Source organism: Buceros rhinoceros, unplaced genomic scaffold (genome assembly GCF_000710305.1).
Source record: "Buceros rhinoceros silvestris isolate BGI_N320 unplaced genomic scaffold, ASM71030v1 scaffold9636, whole genome shotgun sequence".
Classification (NCBI taxonomy): domain Eukaryota; kingdom Metazoa; phylum Chordata; class Aves; order Bucerotiformes; family Bucerotidae; genus Buceros; species Buceros rhinoceros.
In genome coordinates, this window is record NW_010416918.1 from 1 (window position 1) to 27,520 (window position 27,520).

A 27,520-nucleotide genomic window follows, 5' to 3' on the forward strand; every position below is an offset into this window, starting at 1 on the left:
GGTCCTTCTTCCAGCCTTTCTTGTAGATTGGTGTCGCATTTGCCAACCTCTAGTCAGCTGGAACCTCCCCTGTCAGCCAGGACTGCTGGTAAATGATGGAAAGTGGCTTTGGGATCATACCCTCCACCACCAACTCTTGGGTGGATCAGATCTGGTCCCATAGACTTCTGCACATCTCAGCTGTGTAGCAGTTCACTTACTATTTCCTTTTGGATGGAACCTTGATAATGCTCTCCATCTCTGCCATCTGGTTCTAGAGGCCAAGCACCCAGTGAGTTGGTCTGACCATTAAAAACCTTCTGGACTGTTTCCTCACTGCTGTATTGAATTTCCAGCAGATATCTGGTAGATTGAAGTCACCCACAAGAACAAGTGGCTGTGATCATGAGACTTCTCCTAATAGTTCGTAGAATATTTCATCTACATCATCTTCCTGGTGGGGGGATCTATAGCAGACTCCCACTGTGATGTCTGCCTTGTTGGCCTTCCCCCTAATTGTGGTCTGTAAGCGTTCCACTCTTTCATCATCATAATAGATCTTCAGACAATCAAAACTCTCCCTAACATACAGAGCCGCTCCCCCTCCTCTCCTGCCTGGCCCATCTCTGCTGAAGAGCTTGTAGCTATCCAGTGCAGTGCTCCAGTTGTATGTTATCATCCCACCATGTCTCCGTGATGCCAACTATATCATAGTTCTTCTTTCCAGCTCTTGGCTTCCAGCTCTTCCTGTGTGTTGCCCATGCTGTGTGCATTGGTGTAGAAGCACTTCAGCTGGGCTAGTGATCCCTTCACCTTTTCCTTGGGAGGAGAAGGGCTAGCTCCCGCCTGACATTTCCCTGGCGCTGCCTTGACTCTGCAAATTTGTTAGTCTGCAAACCATTTCTGTGCTCCTACAGGTATTTTTGCTTGACTGAGCAGAGATGCACTTGAAGTACTCTGGTACCTGGCTGTAGAGCATCACGAGTAACTTGCAAGATGCATTTCTTCTACGAAGTGGGAAGCATATCATCATCTTCTGTGTTAATTTTGCTGGTTAAATAAAACCTAATGGCAAGCGGTGATTCATTTGAATATACTCAGGATGACATCTCGGGTGTCTGAGCGCTCCTAAGTCTGTGGTGGTGGACAAGGCTGAAGGATTAATAGGAATTTTACTTTCTTGTAAGGATTGGTCTCAAGGCTCTATTTAGAGTGCAGCTATTGTTTAACCTCAGCCGAGACAGTGGAACTGCAGTGTGGTCTGATTAAATACTTGATGTTGGATAGGGATACTGGCTTTCTCATAGCTTTGAATTATGCAGCATATTGCATAGGGTGCTCAATGTTTAGTAGTTTAATTGGGAAGCTGATCAGTGGCAATTCATGGCTTGTTTGAACTGTGTGAAGAGTCCTGGGATATGAGAAGAATATTGGTTGCATGATCTTTAGCCTCCATGCAGTAAGAGGGCAAAATTAGCACTGGTATAATTTACAGAGCTGATTTTTTTTTTAAATTCAAACAAAACCCTTGCTGTTTTGTCTCTGCCCAAGGACATAAAAGCATTAAGCACTGCCTGGTGTGGGACATGGTTCCCATGGTTGTTTTTTTCCCATTTTCATGAAGAATATGAAGCACTTGCTTTCAGGGCACTTATTGAGGTTGGATGGAGTTCTCTGGAACCACTCAGTCCTCTGATAAGAGGTCACAGGATTAGCTCAGACTGAAAAGTAATAAGTTATTTTTGTTTTGAAGATTTCTTCCTGTCCAGTAGTCATACTAGTAATACTAGCTTTGTTTTCATGTCTCGAGCTAGTTATTTTACAGAGTAGATAGATTTCTTTGCTTCCTCTTCCTAAGGATAATTTTAAATACAGCACCCTTGTCCACAGCAGTTCTTGTTTGATAACAGCTCATGCCTGTGATATGACAGAGTATGTGCTTTGTCTTTTTGAATGAGATGCAGGCAAGTCATAAAGCCTCCTGATCCAGTGCTGTTCAGTGCATTTTTTTTTTTTTGTTATAAACTGCGGCTCAAAAACGTTAATGCATGTTCCTTCTTTTTATCCCTCAGATAAACTACTAGTTTTTACTGTAGCAACTAAAGAAACCGATGGCTTTCACCGTTTCATGCAAACTGCAAAGCACTTCAGCTACACAGTAAAGGTACTGTATATATTCATACTATACAGCCTTTAAGACAGGAACAGTGCAATAGTAACTGAAATTGCATTAGCTTCCCTGCATGCTGGGATAAAGTAAAGCAATTACAGAGCTTGGATGTGGCCCTGCTGCTCTCCCTCTTGCTCACCTGCTGGTCCCCCTCTGAACAACCATGGGAAGGTCCTTCTTCCTCTGCCTTAGGTACTGTTTTACAGATTAGTAGCTATTGTAGTCAGTGTTCCTCAGTCACTTCCTGGTTCTGTCACGATTTATCGTATCGCCTTGCTTTTCAACGTGGCTAATTTTGTTTATATGAATGCTTCTGGAAGCTGCACTGCACTTGGAAGGCTTTGGATGTCTCCTTCTTCCTTAAACAAGGCTGGATCCCTGCTGTGGGGAAGGAGGGAGGGTCACAACTGAACATTTCACTGTGTTTCCCAGGAACTAGTAGTTCTCTAAGAGGACAAAATGTTTCTGTCATTCTTGCCAGCCTTTTCTGCCTTGCTCCACATCTCCATATGTCACATATTGAGGTTGGCCTCTGTGTGACCTTGGGAAAAAGGGAAGGCACTAACCACCTCCTAAACTTTCCCCACAAACATGGTCTGCAAGAGAAAAATCCAGGAATTCACATGGTGATATGAAATTTTTCTGCTTACTTACCACAGTGTCTACACTATACAGGAAATTACTTGGGTCTGTGAAGTTTGACTTCTACCCCTGAACTTGGAAGACTGAGAGAACCTTTCCTGATAGGATAATGCTGTATTAAAGCACCTGAAAAGCCTGAGCTCTGTATACATTTGTTAGATTTGCAGATTTGTCCAAAACATCATGCAGTGTAGTTCTTCCACATTTTATAGGTTAAAAAACCATTATGTTCAAAACCTACAAAGAGTTTAAGGGTTTTTTCTTTTTTTTTTTGAGATGTAATTCGCTATAGTACTTGGCAGGAGAGTTTTGTTTAGCTGATTTTAGCAGCCAGCTATATATTGGGGAACCTATCCTTTCTTTGTAGAAGAGTGTTCTGCAAGGATTTCAGAAAGATTAGAGCTCACAGTTTGTAGTAGTAATATCGCGATCCACCAAGCTCTCTTACGCTTACTGTTACTAAAGTGATTATACTGAGTTTTAAAGGTTTCATTCAGAATGCTTTTCTAATACAGATTTTGAAACCATTATTAGCTTTTTTCTTTTTTTTTTCCTTGAAGGGCTCACATTTGAATAAATGGTGGTAGCAGGCAATTGCCCGATTTTTATTTGGTTAAGAAATGTCTCTCATGGTTTTGCAGTGATGTCATTGTGCTGAATGCTGCTTCAGACATGGAAAAATTACGACGCTGAAATTGCTGGCTTACTATGCTTTAATGTGTCGCTTCTGCTTTAGCATCTGTTTTCAGTAAAAAGCCTCTTATTTTGGGGTACTAGCAAAAGAGTTTTTTTCTTATTCCAGGTACTTGGAAGAGGTGAAGAGTGGAAAAGTGGTGAGCTGCCAAGCTCTATTGGTGGAGGGCAGAAAGTTCGGCTGTTGAAAGAAGCCATGGCAAGCTGTGCTGATCAAGAGGACTTGGTTGTAATGTTTGTTGAATGGTGAGCAAACCAGGCTTGTTGCCTTTACATTTTAGCCTGGGTGGGCATGCAAAAGTAGCTGCTGTGACATGCTGAAAGCTGCATGCTGCTTTTCCCCCTTGCTGTTTATTTGAGAGAGTTTGCTTCCATTTTTCTCTATTCATAAAAATAGTACATTGCTTTTGGAGCAATTGTTACTTTTTTAACAGATTTACAGATGTAGGAGTTGTTCATAGTTGCCTTGAGGCGGTAAAAAAAAAAGGTTATTGGGAGGTGACAGGCTTTTTGGTAAGCATTCGTTGTCCTCTCTCTGCTCAGCTGTGGTGAGAGCAGACGTGGTTGTGGGCTGAGAGCGTGGAATGGGGGAGGAGCAAAAGCAGGTCCAAAAATAAAGCAGCCAGTGGGGACCAGTGCATGATCTTGTTCCATGAAGTAATAACAATATGGAGAAAGCTGGAAAATGGGCCTCTGAGGAAAGCACGTGGCAGAATAAATACTTTTACGCATCAAAGGACTGCAACGAGGCTTGGTGCTGGGCATGTTCCTGGTGCCTGTGCTGACTGTGTGATGGAAGGATGGAGAGACGGTGCTGCTGCAGACGCCAGATTATAGCTCAGAGCACAGCTATGCTTGAACATTCTCACTGGAGTCTGGGCCCAGAGAACAGGGAGCTCAGACCTGCACAAATTCCACTTCTCTTGCTTCCTTCTGCTTTTTTTCCCCCCCTCCTCTTCCTCTGCTCATGTGACAAGGACACAGTCAGAGCTGCTAAGAATCCAGCTCACAGCAACCAGCAATCTCTTCCATGCTAGCATTAACCAGAGTGGAGTCTCAGCTCTAAAGGACAGAACCAAGTCTTGAATCAGACATAGGTTGCAGACAGGCAGCCTTGGGCAGGTAGCTGAGTGCAAGCTTGGAGAGGTTTGTGCATGGGTTCACGCTGCTGTTACCGTGTCATGTTGGAATGTCTGCTCCAGAATTTTCTTTCAGATTTTAACCTGCTTTATTTATTTATTTTTTAAAATTAGATAGCTGAAGAATTTTAGCAAGGTAGAGATTCAGCAGGGTTTGCACAGCAGACATCACAGGAGAGAAAATGCTTTGACAGTGGTATTTACTGGAAAGTTCCTTTTATTTTTTTGCGTAAGTTAAGAGTTTAGGCAAGCTGAAGTAGCCCACTAAGCTGACAGCAGATTTCAAGATGCTACTCAGTTTCCTGTTTTATTTCTACCTCTTGTGAGAAGTAGAAGATAGATAGATAGCCAATGCCTAAATAATCTTAACCAATTTATGAACAAGCTTTGTAAGGATAACTTGTTATGCCAAATATTTTCTTTATATGCTTAATTGACAGTAAAAGTAACATAGAGTTTGGAGTTAACCATTCAGGTTTTGAATTCTTTTCTTAATGACTTGATCAGTTTTGCATTCAGTAAGTGGAAAAAGTATCTTTCTAAAAAGTAAATACATGTTTGTTCATAGTGTTGTCCTACTGACCATGCAATAACTGAACCTTTTTCAGCTTAATTTGGGAGATTGTTTTGTTTTTTACTAAATGCTCAGATGAGTCAATAGTTTGCCAAATGTTTCCTACTTCCATCAAATTTCTTTGTTTTCAAATTTATTAGCTTGATTCATTACAATATGATAAAATATGCAAATTTGTTACCAGAATTGGGTGTAGCTCGATTTCTTCTCCAAGAGAATTTTTTCTCTCAAGGCGCAGGTTGTCTGCTGGCATGGATGAGATAGTACAGAAGAGACCATGTGTGTCGAAGTGCAGATGCCATAATCTTTCTTGCCATGAAAAAGCACTGCATTTAAGACCTCCCAATTTCTTGAGGTCCATAATCTCATCTACATATTGATTTAAAGCTGGAGGAACTGATTCTGGGTAGGAGAAAAAAAGTTTGCTGATTCTAGCATTGTATTTTAATTCTAATGAGCTTTTTTATTTCCAGGGATTCTGGTTTGCAGTTTAAATGTTGATCAATGTAGCAGTAAGTTTGGAAAAGACAAATACAGTGAACTTCTTTTCTCTTTTAGGCGTTTTTTGTTATATTCATTTTTAAGCATTTGGAATATTTGTCTTGGGGGTGGGGAAAGGAAATGTCTGGTTTACTTACTGTAACTAGGCAATTTCTAGTGAACTGTTTACTTAACAGGCATAGTTCTTGCTTTTTTGTTTAGAGCAGTTTTTTACGTAGCTCACAATTCTAGTTTGAATTTCTGTGAGCAGCTTGTGTCTAGGTGCAGGTAGCAAGACACTTTGCCTGCACACAGAATGGTATTTAAATTAGGCTTGGCTTTGCAAGTGCGAACTATTCGTTAACTTTGGACCATTTCAGGTTGAACTGGCTAATGGCAAGTATAGACTGGATAAAATGGTTGATGCTGTGACTGCTCATTCAGAACTCCCACAGCCATTTATTTGTATTGTGGAAGACTTTTGAAGCCTCTTGGGGTTTTTAGTTTTGAGATTTTTTTAAACTGTTATCAGAAATTAAGGGATGATTACATTTTCTACAAGTCTCAATGGTTAAGGTGTAATTCTCGTAGGGATAGGGTGTAAATGACAAAACGGTCGTGTGGCTGAACAGTCAAGTTAAATGATAGGAGATGCAGGATATGAATTGCTGATTACTGGTAAGACCTCTCTCATTTGTGTTTTTAACCCGCATCTCCAATAGTAACAAGTCTTTTTTGTTATAAATGTTGTGGATCCAAAAATAGCATGCTCAATTCAGAGGACTCGAGCCACAGTTGCCATTTCCCTGTGTTTTTGGAAACGCTGTTTGCATAGCTGGGATCCTTTGCTGCTGCAAAAGAGAAGGGATGAGTGGATTCCAGCCCCAAACATCTGCCATCTGGGAGCTTCAGGAAATGGGAATGGAGTTGTGGAAACTTTCTGGGGTGTGGTATTTTTTTTTTCTTACTGCTTTCTACTTAATCAAAAGGATTTATGAAGAATAAGTAAAAGACTATCTGAGCTTTACCAGCTTGCCAAGGCAAATTGCTTTTTCTAGTATATACACGCATTTTCTTCCCTGTTTAAGTCATATGACAGAATCATCTGTCAAGGGTAGTCTTGGGACTTTTTTTGTGATGGTCTTAGTGGTGTAGACCTGAGGTGAATCTTCCTTTACAGTAGGAGTTGAGTGCTGGATAGACTGAACATAATCTGACGTAGCAGGTAAGCAAGGCATATTGATAGATTTATAGGTTTTAGTCTGACTCTAGAAGGTTCCTGTTGCCTAGAGAGAAAAGCAGGAGCTTCATAAAGCAGCTGATGAGGAGGCTGGCACCAAGGGGAAGAGGGCTGGAACAGGTCCTCTCTGGGAGGAGGTGTGGTGGCAGTGAGTCACCTCTTGACAAAACAGAGCCATGAAAATTAGTGGAAAATGTAGGTCCATGTTGGATTGATACTCCTGCATGATATCCACTAACAAGTAAAGTTTATAATAATTGGTAATGCAGATTAGCAGTTCTGGCCTGTGCTTTGTATTATAAACTGTGCTGTATTAAGTAGCATATCCTTTTCACAAGCAGAGCTTGTGGCTAGCCCAGCATGTTGGTCAGCTTGGCTTTCTTTTACAGAATGAGAGTCCTTGGAAGCAGTGTTCCAGGGTTGTTTGGTTCCTTCCTGCAGCTGTAAGTCATTGCATCAGCAGCACTAACCTGATCAAAGACAAGAAACACAGCCTGCCATTAGCTATTAAGTTAAACCCTCAGACAAATCTCTTTTTTTTTTTTTTTTGTCTGTCTGTCTGTCTCCAACTTGTCTCCTTTTTCTTTCTTGTTCTTTCCCTTTAGTTTTAAATTAAACCCCTAAAAAAAATTTTTTTTTTTTTTTTTTTGTCTGTCTGTCTGTCTCCAACTTGTCTCCTTTTTCTTTCTTGTTCTTCAGGCTCATTCTGGCTTTGAATTGAGCTACAGCAATTGAATGGAAAAGGGAGAGAAGTGTATTCCTGTATATTTGGGCAGAAGCAGGCAGTTTTTGCAAAACTGGGAAGGCTCCAAAATGTACAGTATTTTTTTCATACAATCTTCTGCCAAAGTTACAGAAAAACAAAACAGTGAGAGTTTTCACGAACCATCTTACTCTATATAGACTACATAACACACTTCCTCTCCAGGGTTCAAGTTTTGCTCTGTGGTGGAAATCTTTTGCATTTGTAAGCCAGCTGTTGTTCAGTTCTCTTAGGCCAATTGTTTGAAATCCCCTTTGAAGAAAAGCTGTTTTAAATAATTTCAAAACTGTAATAAAGAAGTACCAGAAGTCAGTGGTGCTTGATCTATTGGTACTCTTGCTGGGTCATTCATCACGATGTGGAAAGTTCTGTGTGCTGCTGGTGGGGGTAAAGCTGTCCTTCTTAGCTCAGCAAAAACTTTGCAAGAACAAATATCTTGGTCAGCGTTAGACCTTTTGATTTTTTTGATAGCTGTACCGTTCCTTTGCCCTATATTAGGGCTGATGATTTTCAGTTACAAAAGGTAGATGTGTGGAATAAGAAAAGACGAAATAATATAGAATTTCCCAGTGAGAGACAATTCATCTTTCAGTCTTACTTTACTGTATCTGCTAAGTTTTCATTTACTTTGTTGTTGTTCTTAAACACATAAACACATTTCTAAAGGGAAAAAAACATTTTTTTTACTCAAAATTCATGAAATGTTAAAATCAATTTTGGATAGACAAATTCTGAATGAAAGAAGAATTTACAAAATGTGGAAAGTTAAAAAGAAAAGTGTAAATAGAAGGGGAAGCTGTATTAGATAAATAGAATTAATTCTCCTAGAAGGGTATAGGACTTTTACAAGGTGGAAAAATATGATTTAAAGAATCATTTTTAAGAATAAAAGGGCTGTCCATATTATTTTTAAAATTTGAATAGTCTGATCACTTGTTATTTTGAACACAGAAATATTAAAATTAAACACATCTAATGGATGTCTTTTCTTTATTTCCAGCTATGATGTTATCTTTGCAGGGGGCCCTGAAGAACTGCTAAAGAAATTTAAGGAAACTAATCATAAAGTGGTGTTCGCAGCAGATGGACTAATTTGGCCAGATAAAAGGCTAGCTGACAAGTATCCTGTTGTCCGGAGTGGAAAAAGATTCCTGAACTCAGGAGGCAAGTGTGATTCATTAAACATTTTAAATCCTGAACTTAAACATGACTCACTTCTGTTATCTGTTTTGTGTATTTGTATGTGCAACTGTTCCTGATTTCCCCAAGTTTAAAATTGAGGACTAGATTTGCCAGTTTTGAGCTGAATTTTCTTTGTAGTTCTGGCAGCATTAGATTGAGGCTTCTCTGCCAGTAAGAAGTGATTGACAAAAATGAAACTTTTTCCACAGGTGAGATTCTTGGGAACAGTAGTGGTTTAATCTCATGCTTTGGAGTTCTCAGGACCATCCTAAACAGATCTTTATTTCCTCTTTTTTCCCTTAAAATAGCATTAGTAGAAAAATAACTCTTAATTACAAACTCTTTAAAACAGAACTGGTACATATCACTGTATTTTGAGCCAAGTAATATGAATTTCATAACTCTCCTTTGCTGGCAACTGATAGTCAGAATGAAGTCCCTAACTGGTGGACAACATTGACAGTGTAGTGCTTTTAATGGGAATAACTTATGTGTGTATGTTATTGCAGGATTTATTGGCTATGCTCCCTATATAAACCGTATTGTGCAGCAATGGAATCTGCAGGATAATGATGATGACCAGCTGTTTTACACCAAAATCTATGTTGACCCATTGGCAAGGGTAGGTAGTGACTGACTTTCTCATTTCTTTCTGCTTGATATAACATGCTGCTCCTCACAAAACATCAGGAGATAAAAATAAAAGGAATGCTGTTTCTTTATTCCTGAGTGCCATGCTGACAGTTGTGTTTGTCCCCCAGAGATTCCTACTGTTGGAGTGATGAACAGGCTTCCAAAGGGTCATGACTTGATATATTATTTCAGGCTCTCTGAAGATCCAGGCAGGTTGTACTTCGTTGTTAGAAATAATAGCTCTGAGGTATATGATTGGGCACATTCGTCTCAATGAGGGTCCCATACACTTGGCAGTTTGATGGTCAGAGAATGTGGCTTTTTTCCAGGGTGTCACTGAACTACTTGCTGATCCAGTGTTTTATATTTTGGCTTGCTGCCATTTCAGATTCTGCCTGCAGCTGCCTCTGACTATTCAGCTTTCTGTGCATATACATTTAATAAAGCTGCACCATCAATTTTTGGTGAAGAAGTCTCCATGCCCTAGCTTAAAGTTCTCTGCTGAGTAGCACCATTAAAGCTCGATAGATGTCAGAGGCTTGGCTCTGATGCTGGAGGAAGAGGGCTAAGGAAAGTTAATGATGTATTGATGCTAAAAACTTTTAGAAGTTGCTATTGCAGAATTCTGAAGTTGATTTTGAGCATTTGTATGCTTAAGGCAGATGTGAAGTTTCTGAAATAGATACATGTTTTTCCCATTAAGATATGCCTGAAACATCAGGCATGACACAGATAGAAAAATAGAACAGAATAAAATATTACAGGTGGAAGGGACCTACAGTGATGATCTAGTCCAGTTTCCTGACCAACATGGAGCTGACCAAAAGTTAAGGCATGCTATTTAAGGGCATTGTCCAAATACCACTTAAACGCTTGACAGGCATGGAGTGCCAACCGCATCTCTAGGAAGCCTGTTCCTAGTACTTCCCTACCCTCTTAGTACTTCCTAATGTCCAGTCTAAACTTCCCCTAGTGCAGCTTTGCACGTGTCCTATCACTGAATACCGGGGAGGAGACATCTGCTTTTTCCTCTCCACTTTCCCTTCTCAGGAAACTGTAGAAGAGCAATGATGTTGCCCCCCAGCCTCCTTTTCTCCAGACTAGACAATCCTAAAGTCCGTAGCCACTCCTCATAGGATGTTCCTTCCAGCCCTTAATGTTTAAATTGATTTTATGCAAGTTAAGTCAGATGCTAGATATGCAGTGGAAAGGACAGGATGTAGAGACATTAAAGCTGACTCTGCACCAAAGTCAGAAGTAATACAATTAGCTGTCTGTACAGATTGTCTTCTAGACAAAAAAAATGTGCCTCTGCACTGTGACTCAAGACTCCTCCATGGTGCTCAGCTTGGGATACTGCACTATACTTTAGCACTAATTCTCTGTATGGTAACGTCCAGTCTGTGTAGCAAAATCTTGGAAGTCTGAAACCAGAGTATGCTATCTCTATAAGGGTTTTTAAGTGTGTTTTAAAGGTTACATACTTTGATCAACAAGTTAAAGCTTCAAAACATGGTACTTTAAGAATCTAGGTAGGTTTAATAAGGCAGCACCAGTAGTTTTAAAACCGCTGGTGTTTTCTATTCTGACATGATACTTAAATTTGGCTTTTGTATTTTTGACATTGTGAAACACAGTCAGTTTTGTTGTTGGCCAAGACTTGTTAATTTTATTTTTTTTATTATTTAAGATAAGACACAAATTTTCTTTGGCTTATGGTGCCAAACTGTAGTTTCTTCAAAGTGTTATGACCTTTATCCTTTAAGTTTAGGTAAAGATTTTGCATATATAAAACTGTTTGCTATACAGCTGCACAAATCAGGAATATAGAAAAAATAATATAAACCTAAGAATTTTAATTTAATTAAATTATTTTATTTAATCTAATTAAGACTTTTTAAGAATTAAATATAAAATTAAGAAAATCTAAGAGCTGAGGACTTAGTGTTGCCTGATTACTTGCTGCCACTGCAGTATAAGAGCAACTTTAGTGTAAAGACACTGGCTTTTAGAATGCCTTGACGTCTTTGGTACTTTTATTTCAGGAACACATTAACATTACTTTGGACCATAAATGTTCAATTTTCCAGACCCTAAATGGAGCTGTTGGTAAGTGTGTTGATCTGCATGCTGTGTTTTGTTAACTGTTACTAACACTTTCTTTGCTTAACCATGAATATTGTTCCTTAAACATATGCTTGTTTTAGAGAAACATTTGGATGAGTAAACTGATTAACAGATCTTTTGCATTTAGTATTAATTGATTTCTCTCGTTCATAAAATATTTGATTTAAAATACAGAAAATAGTTTTCAGTAACTGAAGTTAGCAATAAACACAAAGTTAAGAACCATGTTCCTAAGCAAATGGCTGTACATATGAAATGGAATAATGGAATAATGTAAAATTTTCTTTATTAAACTATCACTTTAATTGAAAAATGGCATCTATGCAAACTTCCTCTCTTACCTTCCACCTCCAGTTATTGAACAATTTTTTATAGTCAGATCATATGTGAAATAACCGTATTTTCTCTCTAAATAGCATTTGCACAAAATTAGATTTATTTTTGAAGCAGATTTTTTTCAAAAACTGAAGGCTGCTCATGGCAAATTGAAATCTGATGTAGCCTTGTTTAGCATAAAGAGCTTAGAATTTAAGATCTAGTTTAAAAAATGTACAAAATCATCTAAATAAGTATCATTGACAGTGATGTCAACAACAAGGTGTATTGTATCCAGAAGAAGTTAAAGAACTCTGAAAGTTTAGCTTTTATTTATAAACCGTTACTACTGTATGATCTGTGTTGATTTGCAGATGAAGTCCTCTTGAAATTTGAAGAAGGAAGAGTAAGAGCAAGGAATTCAGTGTATGACACGTTACCGATCACTGTTCATGGAAATGGTCCAACTAAAGTGAGTGACAGTTTGGTTTTGTTTTTGTGCAAAGATGGCAGTTGTTACAGAGGCAAAAATAACAGTAGAAGCATCTGAAACAGTCATAGCACACCACCACTGCTCATTTCCAATTTATGTTAATAAGAATTGTGAAGATAAAAACCTCGTTCTAATAGCTCTCTCCATCATGTTATTCTACTGTCACTGTAACTTGATATTGCTGCTGAAACTGCTCATTCTTCTCCCAAATTCATTGTAACATGGGGTATTAGCAGAACAGTTCTTGAAGCCAGTGAGGAATGTCTGTCTGGTTATTAAACAGTAATCAGAATAGTAGATTTTCAGGGGGGAAAAAATCTAATGAAAAGTCGCAGGCTGGGATACAAACTAGTAACACATCCGATGCTACTGCAGACCTTGGTGTGTATACAAAAAAAATTTGTATATAAACAAAACCATATATACGTATGTGTGTACACATGGACAGCTGGCTTTTGTTGTTGCATCTTCAGTGTCATTGACCACTGCCTGCCAGCTCATGAGCTTTGGGTTCATGGCAGAGCACTGTCTGTCCTGTGAAATAGCTGTTTTGGCAGATTCTGTCCATGTGTAAGGATTCAGTGGTTCAGAGGACCTGGCACAGTTTCTCCTGGAGAAATGGCTGCCTTGTGGTCATGTGGCAGTTGCTTTTTTTAATTTTTCTTGGTGTGTTATATAGCAAAGAAGTAGAGAGATGTATAATTTTTAATAGCCTCTGTTGGCTGAAGGGTTGGGTATGGCTTCTTTCTAAGTTCTTCTGAATACATGTTCCTTACTGTAGCTCCGTATTTTCATAAAAATGCCTCCCAAGAGGATGACATAAAGTTTGAAACTCATTTTATGTTCCTGTGACTTTGGAATTAGTGATGCTGTTATCTGTTTGGCTTATAACTACTCAGTAGTGGTGAAATATATGACCAATTTCTTCCCTGTAGCTACAGATGTTTTTGCCTCAAATCCTAAAGTATCTATTATCACTGGCTTTGCTGACACTTTGCCAATGAAAAGAAAGGTACTGTATTTCACAGTTGGGCAAGCAGTTTAGGCTGGAACTCCTTATACTAATCCGTGACATAACTCAGTGCCACATTAAACAAAACTCAGTCTCTGCATGTAGTGATGTAGTTGTAAAAACAAAGAGGAAACTCTTGCGATACATCACTTTGTCAATGTGTGCTTCTCCTGTTCTAAGCAGAATGAAATTAAGAGGACTACAGTATAGTAGGGTTGGAAAAAGTTTTCAGTAGTTAGTAAATAAAGTAGCATGAAAGTAATACCTAGGATTAACTCCAAATAGTAAAAGGTTTTTTTTGTTTGTTTATAAGAACCTTCTGTTTGGTATTTAATCTCTTCAATTTGCAGATTAGTAAAAACCATCAGTCAGAGATACTTTTTTGAAATGTCTTCCAAATTATCCTGACATGTAGTATTTTTCTTTTTTTTCCCCCTCAAGTGCAGTGGCTTTGTTGTGAAATACTCATTTTTGTAGACTTTATTGTACATTTCTGAAATCAAGTTCAAACAATTCTATTTATAATGTGTCTAGAATGATTTTCAATATGCATAAACAAACATCCAAAATATTATAAAATGCTGAGTGAGTGTTGGACTGAAGTGTGGTTTTATGCAAAATAATTTTCTATCCTTCCAGTTTTTTTATGAGGGCAGAAGAGCAGAAATGAATAGCAGCCTTCCCTCAGGCAGACTTCCCATGGCATAAGCGATCCCTTAACCGTTGCAAATGGCAGTAGAGAAGAGTGAAGTTCTGCACAAATTTCCTGTGGAATCCAAAGGACAGGGCAGCCCAGACTGGTAGTACATATTTTGTTCACCGAATCATTGAGTTAGAAGAGACCTTTAAGATCATCAAGTCTAACTATTCACCCTGCACTGACAGCATCCATAAACCATGTCACTCAATGCCACATCTACACGTCTTTTAAACACTTCCAGGGATGGGAACTCCACCACCTCCCTGGGCAGCCTGTTCCAATGCTTTACAACCCTCTCTGTAAAGAAATTTTTCCTAATATCCAACCTAAACCTCCCCTGGTGCAGCTTGAGGCTGTTTCCTCTTGTCTTCTTGCTTGTTACGTGGGTGAAGAGACTGACCTCAGCCTTGCTACAACCTCCTTTCAGGCAGTTGCAGAGAGTGATAAAGTCTCCCCTGAGCCTCCTCTTCTCCAGGCTAAACAACCCCGGTTCTCTCAGCTGCTTCTCGTAGGACTTGCTCTCTAAACCCTTCATCAGCTTTTTTGCCCTTCTCTGAACACACTTCAATACCTTGCTGTCCTTCTTGAAGTGAGAGGCCCAAAACTGGACACAATATTGAAGGTGTGGCCTCACCAGTGCTAAGTCCAGGGGGACAGTCACTGTCCTGGTCGTGCTGGCCACACTATTGCTGATACAAGCCAGGAAGCCGTTCGTGGTCTTGGCCACCTGGGCACACTGCTGGCTCATATTCAGCCAGCTGTCAGCCAGCACCCTTAGGTCGTTTTCTGATGGGCAGCTTTCCAGCCACTCCTCCCCAAGCCTGTAACGGTGTGGGGGGTTGTTCAGCTGCTTCTCGTAGGACTTGCTCTCTAAACCCTTCATCAGCTTTTTTGCCCTTCTCTGAACACACTTCAATACCTTGCTGTCCTTCTTGAAGTGAGAGGCCCAAAACTGGACACAATATTGAAGGTGTGGCCTCACCAGTGCTAAGTCCAGGGGGACAGTCACTGTCCTGGTCGTGCTGGCCACACTATTGCTGATACAAGCCAGGAAGCCGTTCGTGGTCTTGGCCACCTGGGCACACTGCTGGCTCATATTCAGCCAGCTGTCAGCCAGCACCCTTAGGTCGTTTTCTGATGGGCAGCTTTCCAGCCACTCCTCCCCAAGCCTGTAACGTTGTGGGGGGTTGTCGTGACCCAAGCACAGGACTTGCCACTTGGCCTTATTGAACCTCATACAATTGGCCTTGGTCCATCAATTCAGCCTGTCTAGACCCTTCTGTAGAGCCTCCCAACCTTCAAGCAGATTGACACACCCACCCAAATTAGTGTCATCTGCAAACTTACTGAGGATGCACTCAATCCCCTCATCCATATCATTGATTGGAGAGAACAGGCCCCAACATTGAGCCATGGGGAATACACTTGTGACTGGCCACCAACTGGATTGAACTCCATTCACTACCATGGCCTGGCCATCCAGTCAGATTTTATCCAGGTAAGAGGACACCCATCCAAGCCATGAGCAGCCAGTTTCTTCAGAATGCTGTGGGAGACGGTGTCAAAGGCTTTACTAAAGTCCAAGTAGAAACATCCACAGCCCTTCCATTGTCCACTAAGTTGATCATCTTGCCATAGGAGTTCAGGTTAGTCAAGCAGGAGCTGCCTTTCATAAACCCCTGCTGACTGGGCCTGATCATTGTGATTGTCCTGTACATGCTGCATGATGACGCTCAGGATGACCTGCTCCATGGCTTTCCCTGGCACCAAGGTCAGACTGACAGACCTGTAGCTCCTGGGTCCTCCTCCTGGCTCCTCTTGTAGATGGGTGTCGCATTGGCTAACATCCAGTCGATTGGTGCCTCCCTGGTTAGCCAGGACTGCTTTCAGTGACAATTTGAGTTGTGTTAGGATCCTAAATGCCACCTGAAAATGTATGCCTCTGGCTGGCCTCTGAATCTTGGCATAGCTTATCACAAGTACATCATCTGGGCATTTATCATCTACATTTTCTATGCATTTTTCATAGGGTTACTCTTTGCATTTTGCGTAAAGTGTTGATGATTTTCAGATTTGGGAAAAGAATGAAACTGTAATTTTTTTTTTTTTGTCTTGACATTATACCTAGCAGGTTTTGGGTGCTGAATGATCTATTGTCTGTGTCTTGGAAGTCATACAAGCATTTAGTTGGTAGTTATTTAACAAATTAACTGTAATTTTTTTTTTTTGTCTTGACATTATACCTAGCAGGTTTTGGGTGCTGAATGATCTATTGTCTGTGTCTTGGAAGTCATACAAGCATTTAGTTGGTAGTTATTTAACAAATTATTGGTTTAACTGAATCAATAAATAGAGACGCTAGGAAAACATAATCTCTGTTTTGTAAATAGAAAGAAGGAAAAGCTTTTACCAGCTGATTTTTTTGCATTTGTTTGGTTTTTTTAATATTAAAATTAAAAAATAAAACTGTCAATTACCTTTTAGGTGTAAGAGATTCAATTAGTAAGCCTGCGTTTTTGAAAAGGTACAAATCACCATTTGCATGCACCTTTCATTAATCTAATTGTTCATTTATTTACCAGATTCACTTGAATTATTTGGGAAACTATATTCCTAATGCTTGGACACGGGAAACTGGTTGCAGTATTTGTGATTTAGACTTACTAGACCTGTCAACAGTAACGGTAAGAATACTTTTTACTAGAACAAAGCCCTTCTGAATGCACCTGATAGTGTATAGTGATTTCTGAGGCAAAATGGCTTCAGTATGTGATAGTGTGTTTTGTAGCCACCTCAGAACATTTTTTCAGTATATGAAGCTGTAAATGTGGAATTTTAATTTACTGAAAATTTCAGTACTTTTAGAAATGTTTTTATATATGCATTTTATATAGTTTTCCCCAATATTACTGAAGATCCCATTCTCAAAAGCCCTCCAGATCCTTACCTCTGTTCACTGAGGGTGTGTGAATCATGCAATATTCAAGTGAATAATTAGAATTTTGGGGCTAGAAAAGCTCTTTAGATGTTTCAGGTTTCTAACTGTAGATGTACAAAAACCTTGATATGCATCAGTTTAAAAATTTGTTACAAGTAGAGGTTAATATTTGACTGTAGCGGTTACAATTTTCTGAGATAGAAGTAGCAAAAATTGCTTTACCTTGAAAGGGATGATACGTGAATGCAGAATTGTATATGCAAGTGTGTTCCTGTATAGAATAAATCTGATGTAATTAAGATTTAATATCAGTTCAATCCAGAATTCTTATAGGACGAACATATATGTACACATGGCATGTATGTATATCCAATATTTGGAAACTTATTTTGGCTCTGGCCCCAAGCATGAACACCTCCAATGTCTTTATGAATATTTCAGCTTGTACTCAGTAAATTTTAAGCAGAGTAAATACATGATCTACCATGTGAAATGTAAGGCTTGTACTTAAAGAGCATTCTTATTATTCTTAAAAAGCTGTTTCCAGCAGCTGTTTCATTTCTGTTCTGTATTGAAGATTTTAATGAGAACATGTCTTAGAAGGTCACGTTGAAGGTAGCTCCTGCTTGAAGGTGGCTTGTTATCTTTATAATAAAAGGACAAAGTGAAAGAATTTCTGGACAACAAGTAGGTTATGAGCTGGAATATAAATTTAAAAAGTTACGTTGGAATTGTAATAACTTTCAGATTCTTTTAATTTTTTTTAATTTTTATTTTGCTTTGAAGAGACAATATTTGAATGGTATTCTACTGAAATAGCGTTTGCACTCACATGAAGTTTACCTGAGGAAAAGAAGTTTCTAAATTTTTCCTAATAGTGTTGGTAATTAAAACGTGTTTGGGAAGCAGTTAAATCTTAAAGCCAGTAATGGGAATTAAATTGCAATGATTTACTGGATAGCTTCCTCGAGTTTATATACATCTACTTGGAATGTGTTGTCTTTTCTGTAATTCATTCTTTGGACTTCATACTTCATGAACTCTGCCAGCAGAAATAACAACACTTTTCCTTAGCTTCAGTGGAAGTGTTTATTCCAGACATTTCTAAGTACAATCAGTATTTCATTTTCTGAACATGCTTTCTGTTCAGGCCTGGCTGGTTGCCATTTAAATCTTCAGCGAAAAGAGCAATACCAGCTGTGTGGCCCTAATAATTCTTCCCATATTGTTTTATTTAACTTTCTGCATTGATACACTCCCATCTTTTGTGGATTTTGCTTGTTCTTATAGGCAAGTAGAGAATCAGACCTGTTGATACCAACTATTCTTTGGGCTTTGAGTTCCTTTAGATGAATTCTGACATGAATGGGTCCTGGACTTCATGAGCTTAGGTGTTGTGGATTCAGAGCTTTGGGCTGAGATTACTACAGACCTTGACTTTAGCAGTACAAAACAGATAAGCTTCACTGTAGAACAAGGAGCTGAAATAACACAGGCAGAAGGGTATCCATCCTTCTCTGAAGGTCAGGGGTAGGTGCATGCAATGCAGAGATGGGTGGAGTCATTGCCATGATGGTGTAGGTGAGTCTGTGGTGGAGAAGCAGAAGAGTCTTTCTATATTTAGCCCCTATCAGACACAGAGGCTAAAGTATAGCAGTTGCTCTATCATCAAATGACCCTTCCCCAGTCAAGGAGGATCAGGAAAAGGAGGGGAGACTCACAGACTGAAGTAAAAACAGATTAAATGAAGCAGCCAATACAATACAACAGCCAATAATACCAATACAAAGTACATATAGTTGTACTCAGCACAGCAAATGTATGATGGTCACAAGAAACGGGAAAGCAGTCCTCAGGAGAAGGAAGAGGAGTAGGAGAAGCCCAAGCAGAAAGCCCCCCTGACCTGAGGAAACTTCCCTCTTTATAATGAGCGTAACATTTATGGTATGGGATACACCTGTAGCCAGCTTGGGTCAGCTGCCCTGGCTGACTCAAAACTGCGAATGGCCTGCAGACTGTGGCTGGCCTGTGATTCTGTCTCAGCAAAACCAGGACAATATTCCACCCCTTATCCCGTACCATTCATGTCACACCCAACACACTACAGTTCTTCCCGTCTCTTGATACTTATCTACATACAGGTAGTAGACCCTTGGTCCGTAAGTTAGTTCTCCAAAAAGTTCATTGAATTAATTTAGTCCAAAACTGTGGATTCCATCTGTTGGACAGGTGAAGTTGGGCACAGCAGGAAGATGTGCCATGCATCTGGAGCTTGCAGCTGGTTTATTTGGTATGGTCCACGTTCATGATCTGTGATGAAGATGCTGATATCAGGAATATTCCTGGGGCACTGGTTGCTGAGGTTTGTTCTCCATTAATCTGGGTGATTCTTACTGTAATAACTAAAGAAATGGCAACAAGCAGTATTAGCATCCTACAGCTCAATTTACTGGCTGTTCTCACCCAAAATCAAATCTCCTTGAGGTGCATATCTAACTTTCCCATCCTCCTGCATTATCATCCAAGTGCACCTAGGTCCTTGAGCAAAAGCAACCCCACAAATGGGTTTGCCTTGCCTTGAGGCGGGAGTAACCCAGACAACTTTCTCCAACATATTTCTTACATGCACCATGGGGACTTTATCCCATTCTACGGTATGCAACAATTCCAACTGAGCAGGGCCAGCTGGATTGATGAGTACTCTGATGTTAACTAACCGGGTAGCTTTCGCTAAATGTTCCACCTTGTAATGTCCCAGCACCCATTGCTTTGAGTGCAGTCTTCAGCAGTCCTTTGCATCAATCAGCTTTACCAGTAGCTGGTGCATTGGAGGGGATGTGGTACATCCAATCAATGCCATGCTCTTTAGCCCAGGTATCTATCTACAAGGCTGTTTTGAAAATGAGTTCTGTTCTCCTACTCACTTGTTTCTGGGGTGCCACGTCACTGCAATATTTGCTTTACGAGTCCCTGAATACTGTTATGGGCAGTGGCATGGAGCACAACATGTTTCCAGCCATCCCGTAGTGGCTTCCACCATAGTAAGCACATGTCATTTACCCCAGCAGATTTGAGGAAGTGAGAAAAGGTCAATTTGCCAGGCCTCTCCATACTTATATTTAAACCAACACCCTCCATACCGCACAGATTTTAACTGTTTGGCTTGTTTAGCAGTGCATGTTTCACATTTATGGATGAGTTGTGTGATAGTGTCCGTGGTAAAGTCTATTCCTTGGTCAGGACCCCATCTATATGTTGCATCTCTGCCTTGATGTCCTGTATTATGGGCCCACCAAACCAAAAATAATTCACCCTTACACTGCTGATCGAGGTCTGCTTGAGACTCTTCAGCAGCCTGGTCCACCAGCGGGTTGTTTGGATGTTCCTTAGTGGCCCAGCTCTTGGGTATGTGCGCATCTGCATGACGTACCTTTACCACTAGCTTGTTTAATTGATCTTGCCATAACTTGGCAGCCCAAATGGGTTTGCCTCTGTGCTGCCAATATTTTTCCTTCCATTGTTTTAACTACACCAAAAAGGCATTTTCTGCCATCCATCAGTTAGTGTACAAATTAAGTACTGGACATATCTCTCACTCAGCATTATCTACCGCCAGCCAGATGGCTTTTACTGCTGCAAAGTGACTCAATTCACCTTCACCCTCAGCTGCTTCAGTGACTCATCATGTGGGGCTCCACACAGCAGCTTTTCACCTACACCATTTTCCTACAATACGGCAAGATCCATCACTAAACAAGTCATATCGCTTCTCATTTTCTGATAGTTTATTGTATGGTGGGGCCTCTTCAGTATGCATTACCTTTTACTCTGGTGGCATTCCAATATCTTTGCCTTCTGGCCAGTCCATGATTACTTCCAAAATTCCTGGGTGATTGGGGTTCCCTACTTGAGCCCACTGAGTGATCACTGTGATCCACTTACTCCACATAGCATCAGTTGCATGGTGTGTGGATGGAGTCTTCCCTTTAAACAGCCAGTTCAACACCGGCAAGTGGGGTGCCTGGAGGAGATGCGCATTAGTACCTATTACTTCCAAAGCAGCTCAATCTCCTTTGTATGCTGCCAGTAACTTTTCCAGTGGAAGTTTAGTGCGCCTTGAGTGCTCTATATCCTCGACTCCAAAACCCTAGGAGTCAGCCTCGAGTCTCCCCTAGTGCCTTTTCTTAGAGGATCCAGGTAGGGCTTGGTTAGCCTGGCTGCAGTGAAGAGCACATTTTTTACATCTGGCCCAAGGGCTACTGCATGAACAGTCCCTTGCTTGATTTGTTCAAAGGTCTGATTTTACTTGGGTCCCATATAAAAATGTTCATTTTCCAAGTCACTCGATAGAGAGGGCTTACAGTCTGACCGTAGTCTGGAATATGCATTCACCAGAAACTCACAATGCCTAAGAAAACTTGTGTCTCCTTTTTATTAATCCATGGAAACATAGCTGTTAATCAAATCTGTCAGGATCTGGTGACACCCATCTTGCAATTTAATTCCTAAAATCTGGATTTCTTGTGGAGATCCCTTGACCTTGCCTCTTTTGATGGGAAAACCAGCATTTGGAATAATTCGTATTACTTCCTCCCCTTTCTCAAAAACTTCTTCCACTGTATTACCCCGTACAGTGATGTCATCAATGTATTGCAGTTGTTCAGGAGCTCCCTCCTTTTCTAGTGTAGACTGAACCAGTCCATGGCAAATCATGGGACTATGTTTCCACTCCTGGGGCAACTGATTCCAGGTGAAAGAAAACTGTGGCCTGCACTCTGGTGCCAAAGGAATAGAGAAGAATGCATTAGCAGTATCAGTTGTTGTGTATCACTTGGCTGCCTTTGACTCCAGTTTGTACTGGAGTTCTAACCTGTCCATCATGGCAGCATTCAGTGTTGGTGTGATATCATTCAGACCACAATAGTCCACTGTCAGTCTCCACTCTCCATTAGGCTCCACCAGTCAAACACGACTGTTAAAAGGTGAGTGTATCTTGCTGATCACTCCATGACTCTCCAGTTGATGTACTGACTTCTGGATGTCAGGGAACCTCAATTAGTGCAGCGTTGCTGTCCATGCACTGTTGTGTAGTGATTGGCACCTTCTGTTCCTTAACGCTCAGCAGTCCCACAATAAAAGGGTCCTGCTATAAACTGGGCAAGGTAGACAGGTAATTTCCTCTGTCTCTATCACTACTACGCCAAATGCCCACCAGTACCTCCCCCCAGTCCTTGAAATATCCTTGCTTGAGATAACATTCACCAGAATGCATAGGGCATCTGGGCCAGTCACAATATGGTGCTTTTGGCACTTATGTCCAGTCAGCCTCATTTCAGCTTTTGCTATAGTGAGTTCCTGGCATCCTCCCGTCACTCCAGAAATTGAAATGGATTCTGTCCCTCTAGTTTGACAGCACTGGGGTGTGTTGTGCACCGGCGTCCACAAAAGCCTGATGTTCCTGTGGTTCTGATGTGCCAGGAGATTGGACTTACAGTCCAATAAACTCTGTTGTCCCTCTCCTCCTCTTTGCTGGAGGCAGTGTCCCTCTAATTCTGAACAGAGTCCCCATTACTCACATGTGGGTCCAAGCGGCTCATGTGGACAAGACCTCCATCTCTGTTACTCAGCTCTCTTAAATAAGATTCTGAAGCCCATCTATGCCATCTGTGGGGCTGCCCACTGGAAACTGATGTAGCACTTTTCTTGAAAGGGTCCCCTTTTGTGATCATTTTACTTTGCAACATGCATGCGTGCTTGTAAGAGCAAGCTAGGTTTTCCATCCTATTTTCTGATGTTTTCCCCATGGTTATGCAGGAAAAACCACAGGGTGCCTCATAGTGTGTACTGTGTCCCTCGAGCAAGCCTTACAGAAGAATGCTTTCTTCTGATGGCGGAGGCACTCATCAGTACAGGTGGGGAATGGAACCTATTCTCAATCTGGGACAATATATCATGCATCTTACTCAGCTCTTCCCTGGGTTTATCAGATGTTTTTTCAACAGCAGAGAAGTCAGCCTAATGGGAGGGAGAGAGATTATCTGCATAATGTCAAGCACCCGTATCACCCACCGCTGGTGCCTTGTGGTCTTTCTATTCTGGAGAATAAGGGGCATATGGCTTAGAATTAGAGAAATATGCAAAATAAATTATTGCAGCGGTTCTAGTATTGGTAGCGTATGTTCACGTTTGGTTTAACAAGCCCGATGGCGCACATGGCTTTCCTCATCGCTCACTATCAGTGGTACTGGTAACCATGTCGTCAGCCTCAGTGGAGTCATTGCCACAGAATATCACAGTTGCTTTTTCCAAGATACGTCAGTGTACTTGTCTTCATTAGCTGTTTGAAGTTACTAGAATGTCTGATGAGTATGTATTAGATTTGCAGATGAAGCTGAGATTAGGAGGTAGTCAGGGTAAACATTGGTATAGTGTTTCTGATCTGATGCACTTGCCAGTATGTTTCTGGATATCTGATGTAGACGGTGATGCTGTAAAATCCCAGCATGTGCTGATGATTTATCCAGACACTGTTCAAATGGATGTTGGCTTGCTTGAGGAAAGCTAACTTGCAGCCTTGTATGGTCATGTAAGGTTTCTCTCCAAGCCTTGTAGTGAATTAGACAGTTATGCTAACTCTCTGCTTTAGAGGTGAAGAAAACTTTTGTGTAATCTGTGCACTTCTTTGTGTAGGAGTTGAGGCCTTTAAAGGTTAAATTTCTTATTGTGTGTTTTAGGAATACACAAAAGCATTGTCTAGGTTTGTTTTAGAAGTCATGATCTCTATATCAAGCACATTCAACACAGGGATTAATACCGCTTTTCAACAGCTGTGAACTCGCATTAAAATAAGGTGGATACAGTGTTCTTGGATGTAAGGGGAGAAGGTCTAGTTAGTTCATCAAAGGTTTTGATCAAATCAGTGAGCAAGGAAATAATGCAGAGGCCCCTTACAATGGTCAGGAGGAAATAGCACATGTCAGTGTGTGGAAGGGTATTGCAGTCTTTGGGTTAAAGTACAGATGAATAGAATACTTTTGTGGTAATTATTAACTACTTTTAAAAAACTGGTCTTCCCTATATTTTCTTCTATATGTAACATATATATGGATATTACTTCGAAAGAATGCATTTGCCAAGCAGTTGTAGGTATATTTCCTTAAGTAATATTTTTTGTCATTTTAATTTACTTTTTTTTAAAGTAAGAATTTTAAAAACCATGATGCATTATTTTTTACTTCCAGTTTCTGTTATTGGAATTCATGGAGTTTTCTAGCAATATTAAATCCATTATCTTTCCTTACTCTTTTCCTTACCTAGTGAAGGTAGTGAAAATAGGGCATATAGCCCTTTTGAGCTAGTTTGATTTGATTGTTTGAAAGCTGTGTGGCCTAAGTTACTACGACATGACATTAGTTGCTTTTTAATATAAGTAATCTTAGAAAGGAGGCGACTCTTATTGGTTGTGTCGAAATATCTTTCCTTTTTTCTGTTTTTTTTAGGAATATCCTAGAGTAAAAATTGGCGTTTTCATTGAGCAACCCACTCCTTTCCTACCTAAATTCTTAGACAGACTGTTGACTCTGGACTACCCAAAGGAGACACTCAGTATCTTCATTCATAATAATGTAAGTGTGGAGTACTATTGTGCAAAGCTTCAGTTTTGGAAATTATGCTATGAATGAAAGTGTGAGAGAGGAAGTGTGTATACGGACTGTGTGTATGTATGTATGTAGCTAAACTTCATCGAAAGAGATAATCTTCCAGAGCTTAGTATGCAGAAGTGGAAAAAACACACAAATTAAATGAAATTCTTGCAGTGCTTACTGAAGTCTGTTTAGATTCTCTTGCTTTTACTATTGAAAAAAATTGTATTTTAAAGTGTATGCTTCTGGGGGAAGTCCTGACTGACATAAAACAGTAGAGTAGAATAACTGTTTTGTCATAGAGGGGGGAAATGTTACCCAGTATTTTAGTTATTTTAATGTCAGCTGTAGTAGGCAAAAGCTACAAATGAGGGCACTGGGTTGGAAACATTGCATGCAGCTGAGATCTCTTAAATTAGAGGCAGGGTAACTAGAAATGAAAGAAACAACCACTATGACTACGTTTTGAAGAAACAATGACTGTGACTGTCCGCCTGGGTACAGGTGGCAGCTCTCTCTCTCTCCAGTTATTCTGAGTAGCATAAAAAATTCCCGTGTTCCACTCAGGTTGTAAGATGAAAGATGGTAAAATAAATATCCTGAAAAAAAATTCTGTAAACAGTCTGTGAATCTTGCATTGTTGGTCTGGAGATACAGCTTTGGTTTAAACTGCTGATGTGTGGGATTCTTCTGCCAAAATTTTGGACAGAAGAGCTTCGTTTTAATGATGGATATACTGGAATATCTTCAAATACTGTTTGCCATCTGTTCGTTTAGGATAGAATACAATGTGTTCTTGGACACTATGTTTATGATTTCATGGCAATTTGTACTTTTCATTCACTATAAACAATGTTAACGTGATTACAGGAGGTTTACCATGAAAAGCACATCAAGAAATTCTGGGAAAAAGCCAAGAACATTATCAGAAATATAAAAATTGTTGGACCTGAAGAAAATCTGAGTCAAGCAGAAGCCCGGAACATGGGAATGTAAATTCTAATTTATAAATCTATTATAATGATGCATACATTAACATTTTTTCATCTTTTATGTGTGTTATTTTGCATCTTAAACACTAACAGCTTACATCTTAAGATACAAAAGCAAGAGGTTATATGGTAAAACAAGATCTAGGTATAAGATATGAACTGTTGAGTGTTTTGCAGTTAGTAGGAAAAGCTGTTGGGCATTGTGGAAACATCTCTCTGGATGGGACTAATTTGGTAGTCTGTCGTAACTTCCAATGAAAGCCTAGACAATAGAAGATACAACAGAGTAAGAGGTGTCAGATTATTTTTACATTTCTCAAACATGGGTATATATTAAAAAATTGTGATCATAAACTGTAAAATTTAAATATTTTTTAAGAGAATGCTATTGAAATAAAATAGATGGTACAATATGACAAACTAATAAAGTTTGTTAAAGTTCATGCAGAAAATTATGTGGAGCAGTAATTTAAAAGAAAAAAGGGTAGAAGCAGGTGCAAATGTAAATAGAAAATCTAATTGCAGAAATTTCTTTTACATCTTCTAAAAATGTATTTGGTTTTATTTTTTTTATCCAAAACCTTTTCAATCTAACTTATGACAGAGTGATTTTGCTCAATAGAAATACATCTTGCATTGGATATGCATTTAGCAATTGCAGTTTTGTCATCCTAGGCCCTCGGCCTTTTTTTGGTTTTTTATGTGACATTACATTTAAGTAAAAATACAGTTAAAGCTTGACATGGACATACAGGTGACAGAATTGTATTTCTTCCTATGGTCCAAAGAGACAAGATTATCCTTTAGAAGTGCTCTAGTGGAAGTTTCTGCTTTCAGGAAAAAAAAAAAAAGACTTGCAAAGACAACTGACTTCATCTTATCCTTGGTCTTGCAGGTTTTCTTTTCTTTTTTTTTTTTTTCCCTTTTGATCTTACTGAGGAATCAAAGTCTTTAACTTTTAAACCTGGTACTTCTCAGGCCTAAATCTGAACCTTGAGAGTATGTATCCTGTGTCATCCTTGCCTGTTGAGGGGACTCGTAAGTGACTGCCACACAGGCTACTACCACAGAGTTGCTCGTGGCTCTGCAAGTCGAATTGTACAGACCAGGATCTCATCAAGACCTCGCTGTGGCCCTTGCGCAGGCTTCATTCTCACATAATTCTTCCATTTGCTTTTCTCCCCATTCTTCCATGAGTGTCAGAGCAGAGAAATTGATTTCAAAAGGTCCTTTTTTTTTAAAGTTAGAGGTTAAGAGCATGGCATAGGCTGTTCACGGAACCAGCTGAAAGAATGAAGGTCTAGACCTGAGTCGCTGTGGTGTTCTTGGAAATTTGTTTGAATGGGGCCCTGTTGTGCTGAAACACTGGGAAACTGGTATTTGGCTGAGGTCCAAGCATCTCCTGTAGCCGTTGTAGGAAACACTGCAGATGTCCAGTGGTAGTGCAAGCAGCCATTCACATGCTTAGAAATCATTCTTTCTTTATTTCCAGTAGTCTCTAAAACAAATGTACCACCTTTGCGAACTTCTGGTAGTAGTGTAAGTTACGTGCAACTGAGGTAGAATTTCTGGAGCCGCCTTTTCTTCTTCAGTGTGTTTAATGTTTGTTCTTTTGTTCTTTGTTTGTTTGACACTGTAAGGCAGACTCTTTAATCAGTTTCTACACTGTTACTAAATGTCACCCAAAGATCTTTAGACCTGTCATCGTTGGGTAGAACCTCTGGCTTTTAATGGGACAGACATTTTGTTGTGATAGATGGTCTTTGCCTGATCTGTAGATAAAAAAAATAATTTAACATATATGA

At 39.8% G+C, this 27,520-nt stretch overlaps 1 protein-coding gene across 1 annotated transcript; it reads left to right on the forward strand.

The window, feature by feature from the left end:
- Positions 1 to 2,023: 2,023 nt before the first annotated feature.
- Positions 2,024 to 25,715, forward strand: LOC104495064 (procollagen-lysine,2-oxoglutarate 5-dioxygenase 2-like; the record flags this gene model as incomplete). Its single annotated transcript, XM_010137985.1, has 9 exons — positions 2,024 to 2,143; positions 3,594 to 3,730; positions 8,681 to 8,844; positions 9,372 to 9,484; positions 11,541 to 11,604; positions 12,312 to 12,409; positions 16,725 to 16,826; positions 24,580 to 24,705; positions 25,594 to 25,715. Coding segments are annotated over exons 1-9 (1,046 nt in total), but the record flags the coding sequence as incomplete, so codon positions are not given.
- Positions 25,716 to 27,520: the final 1,805 nt, after the last annotated feature.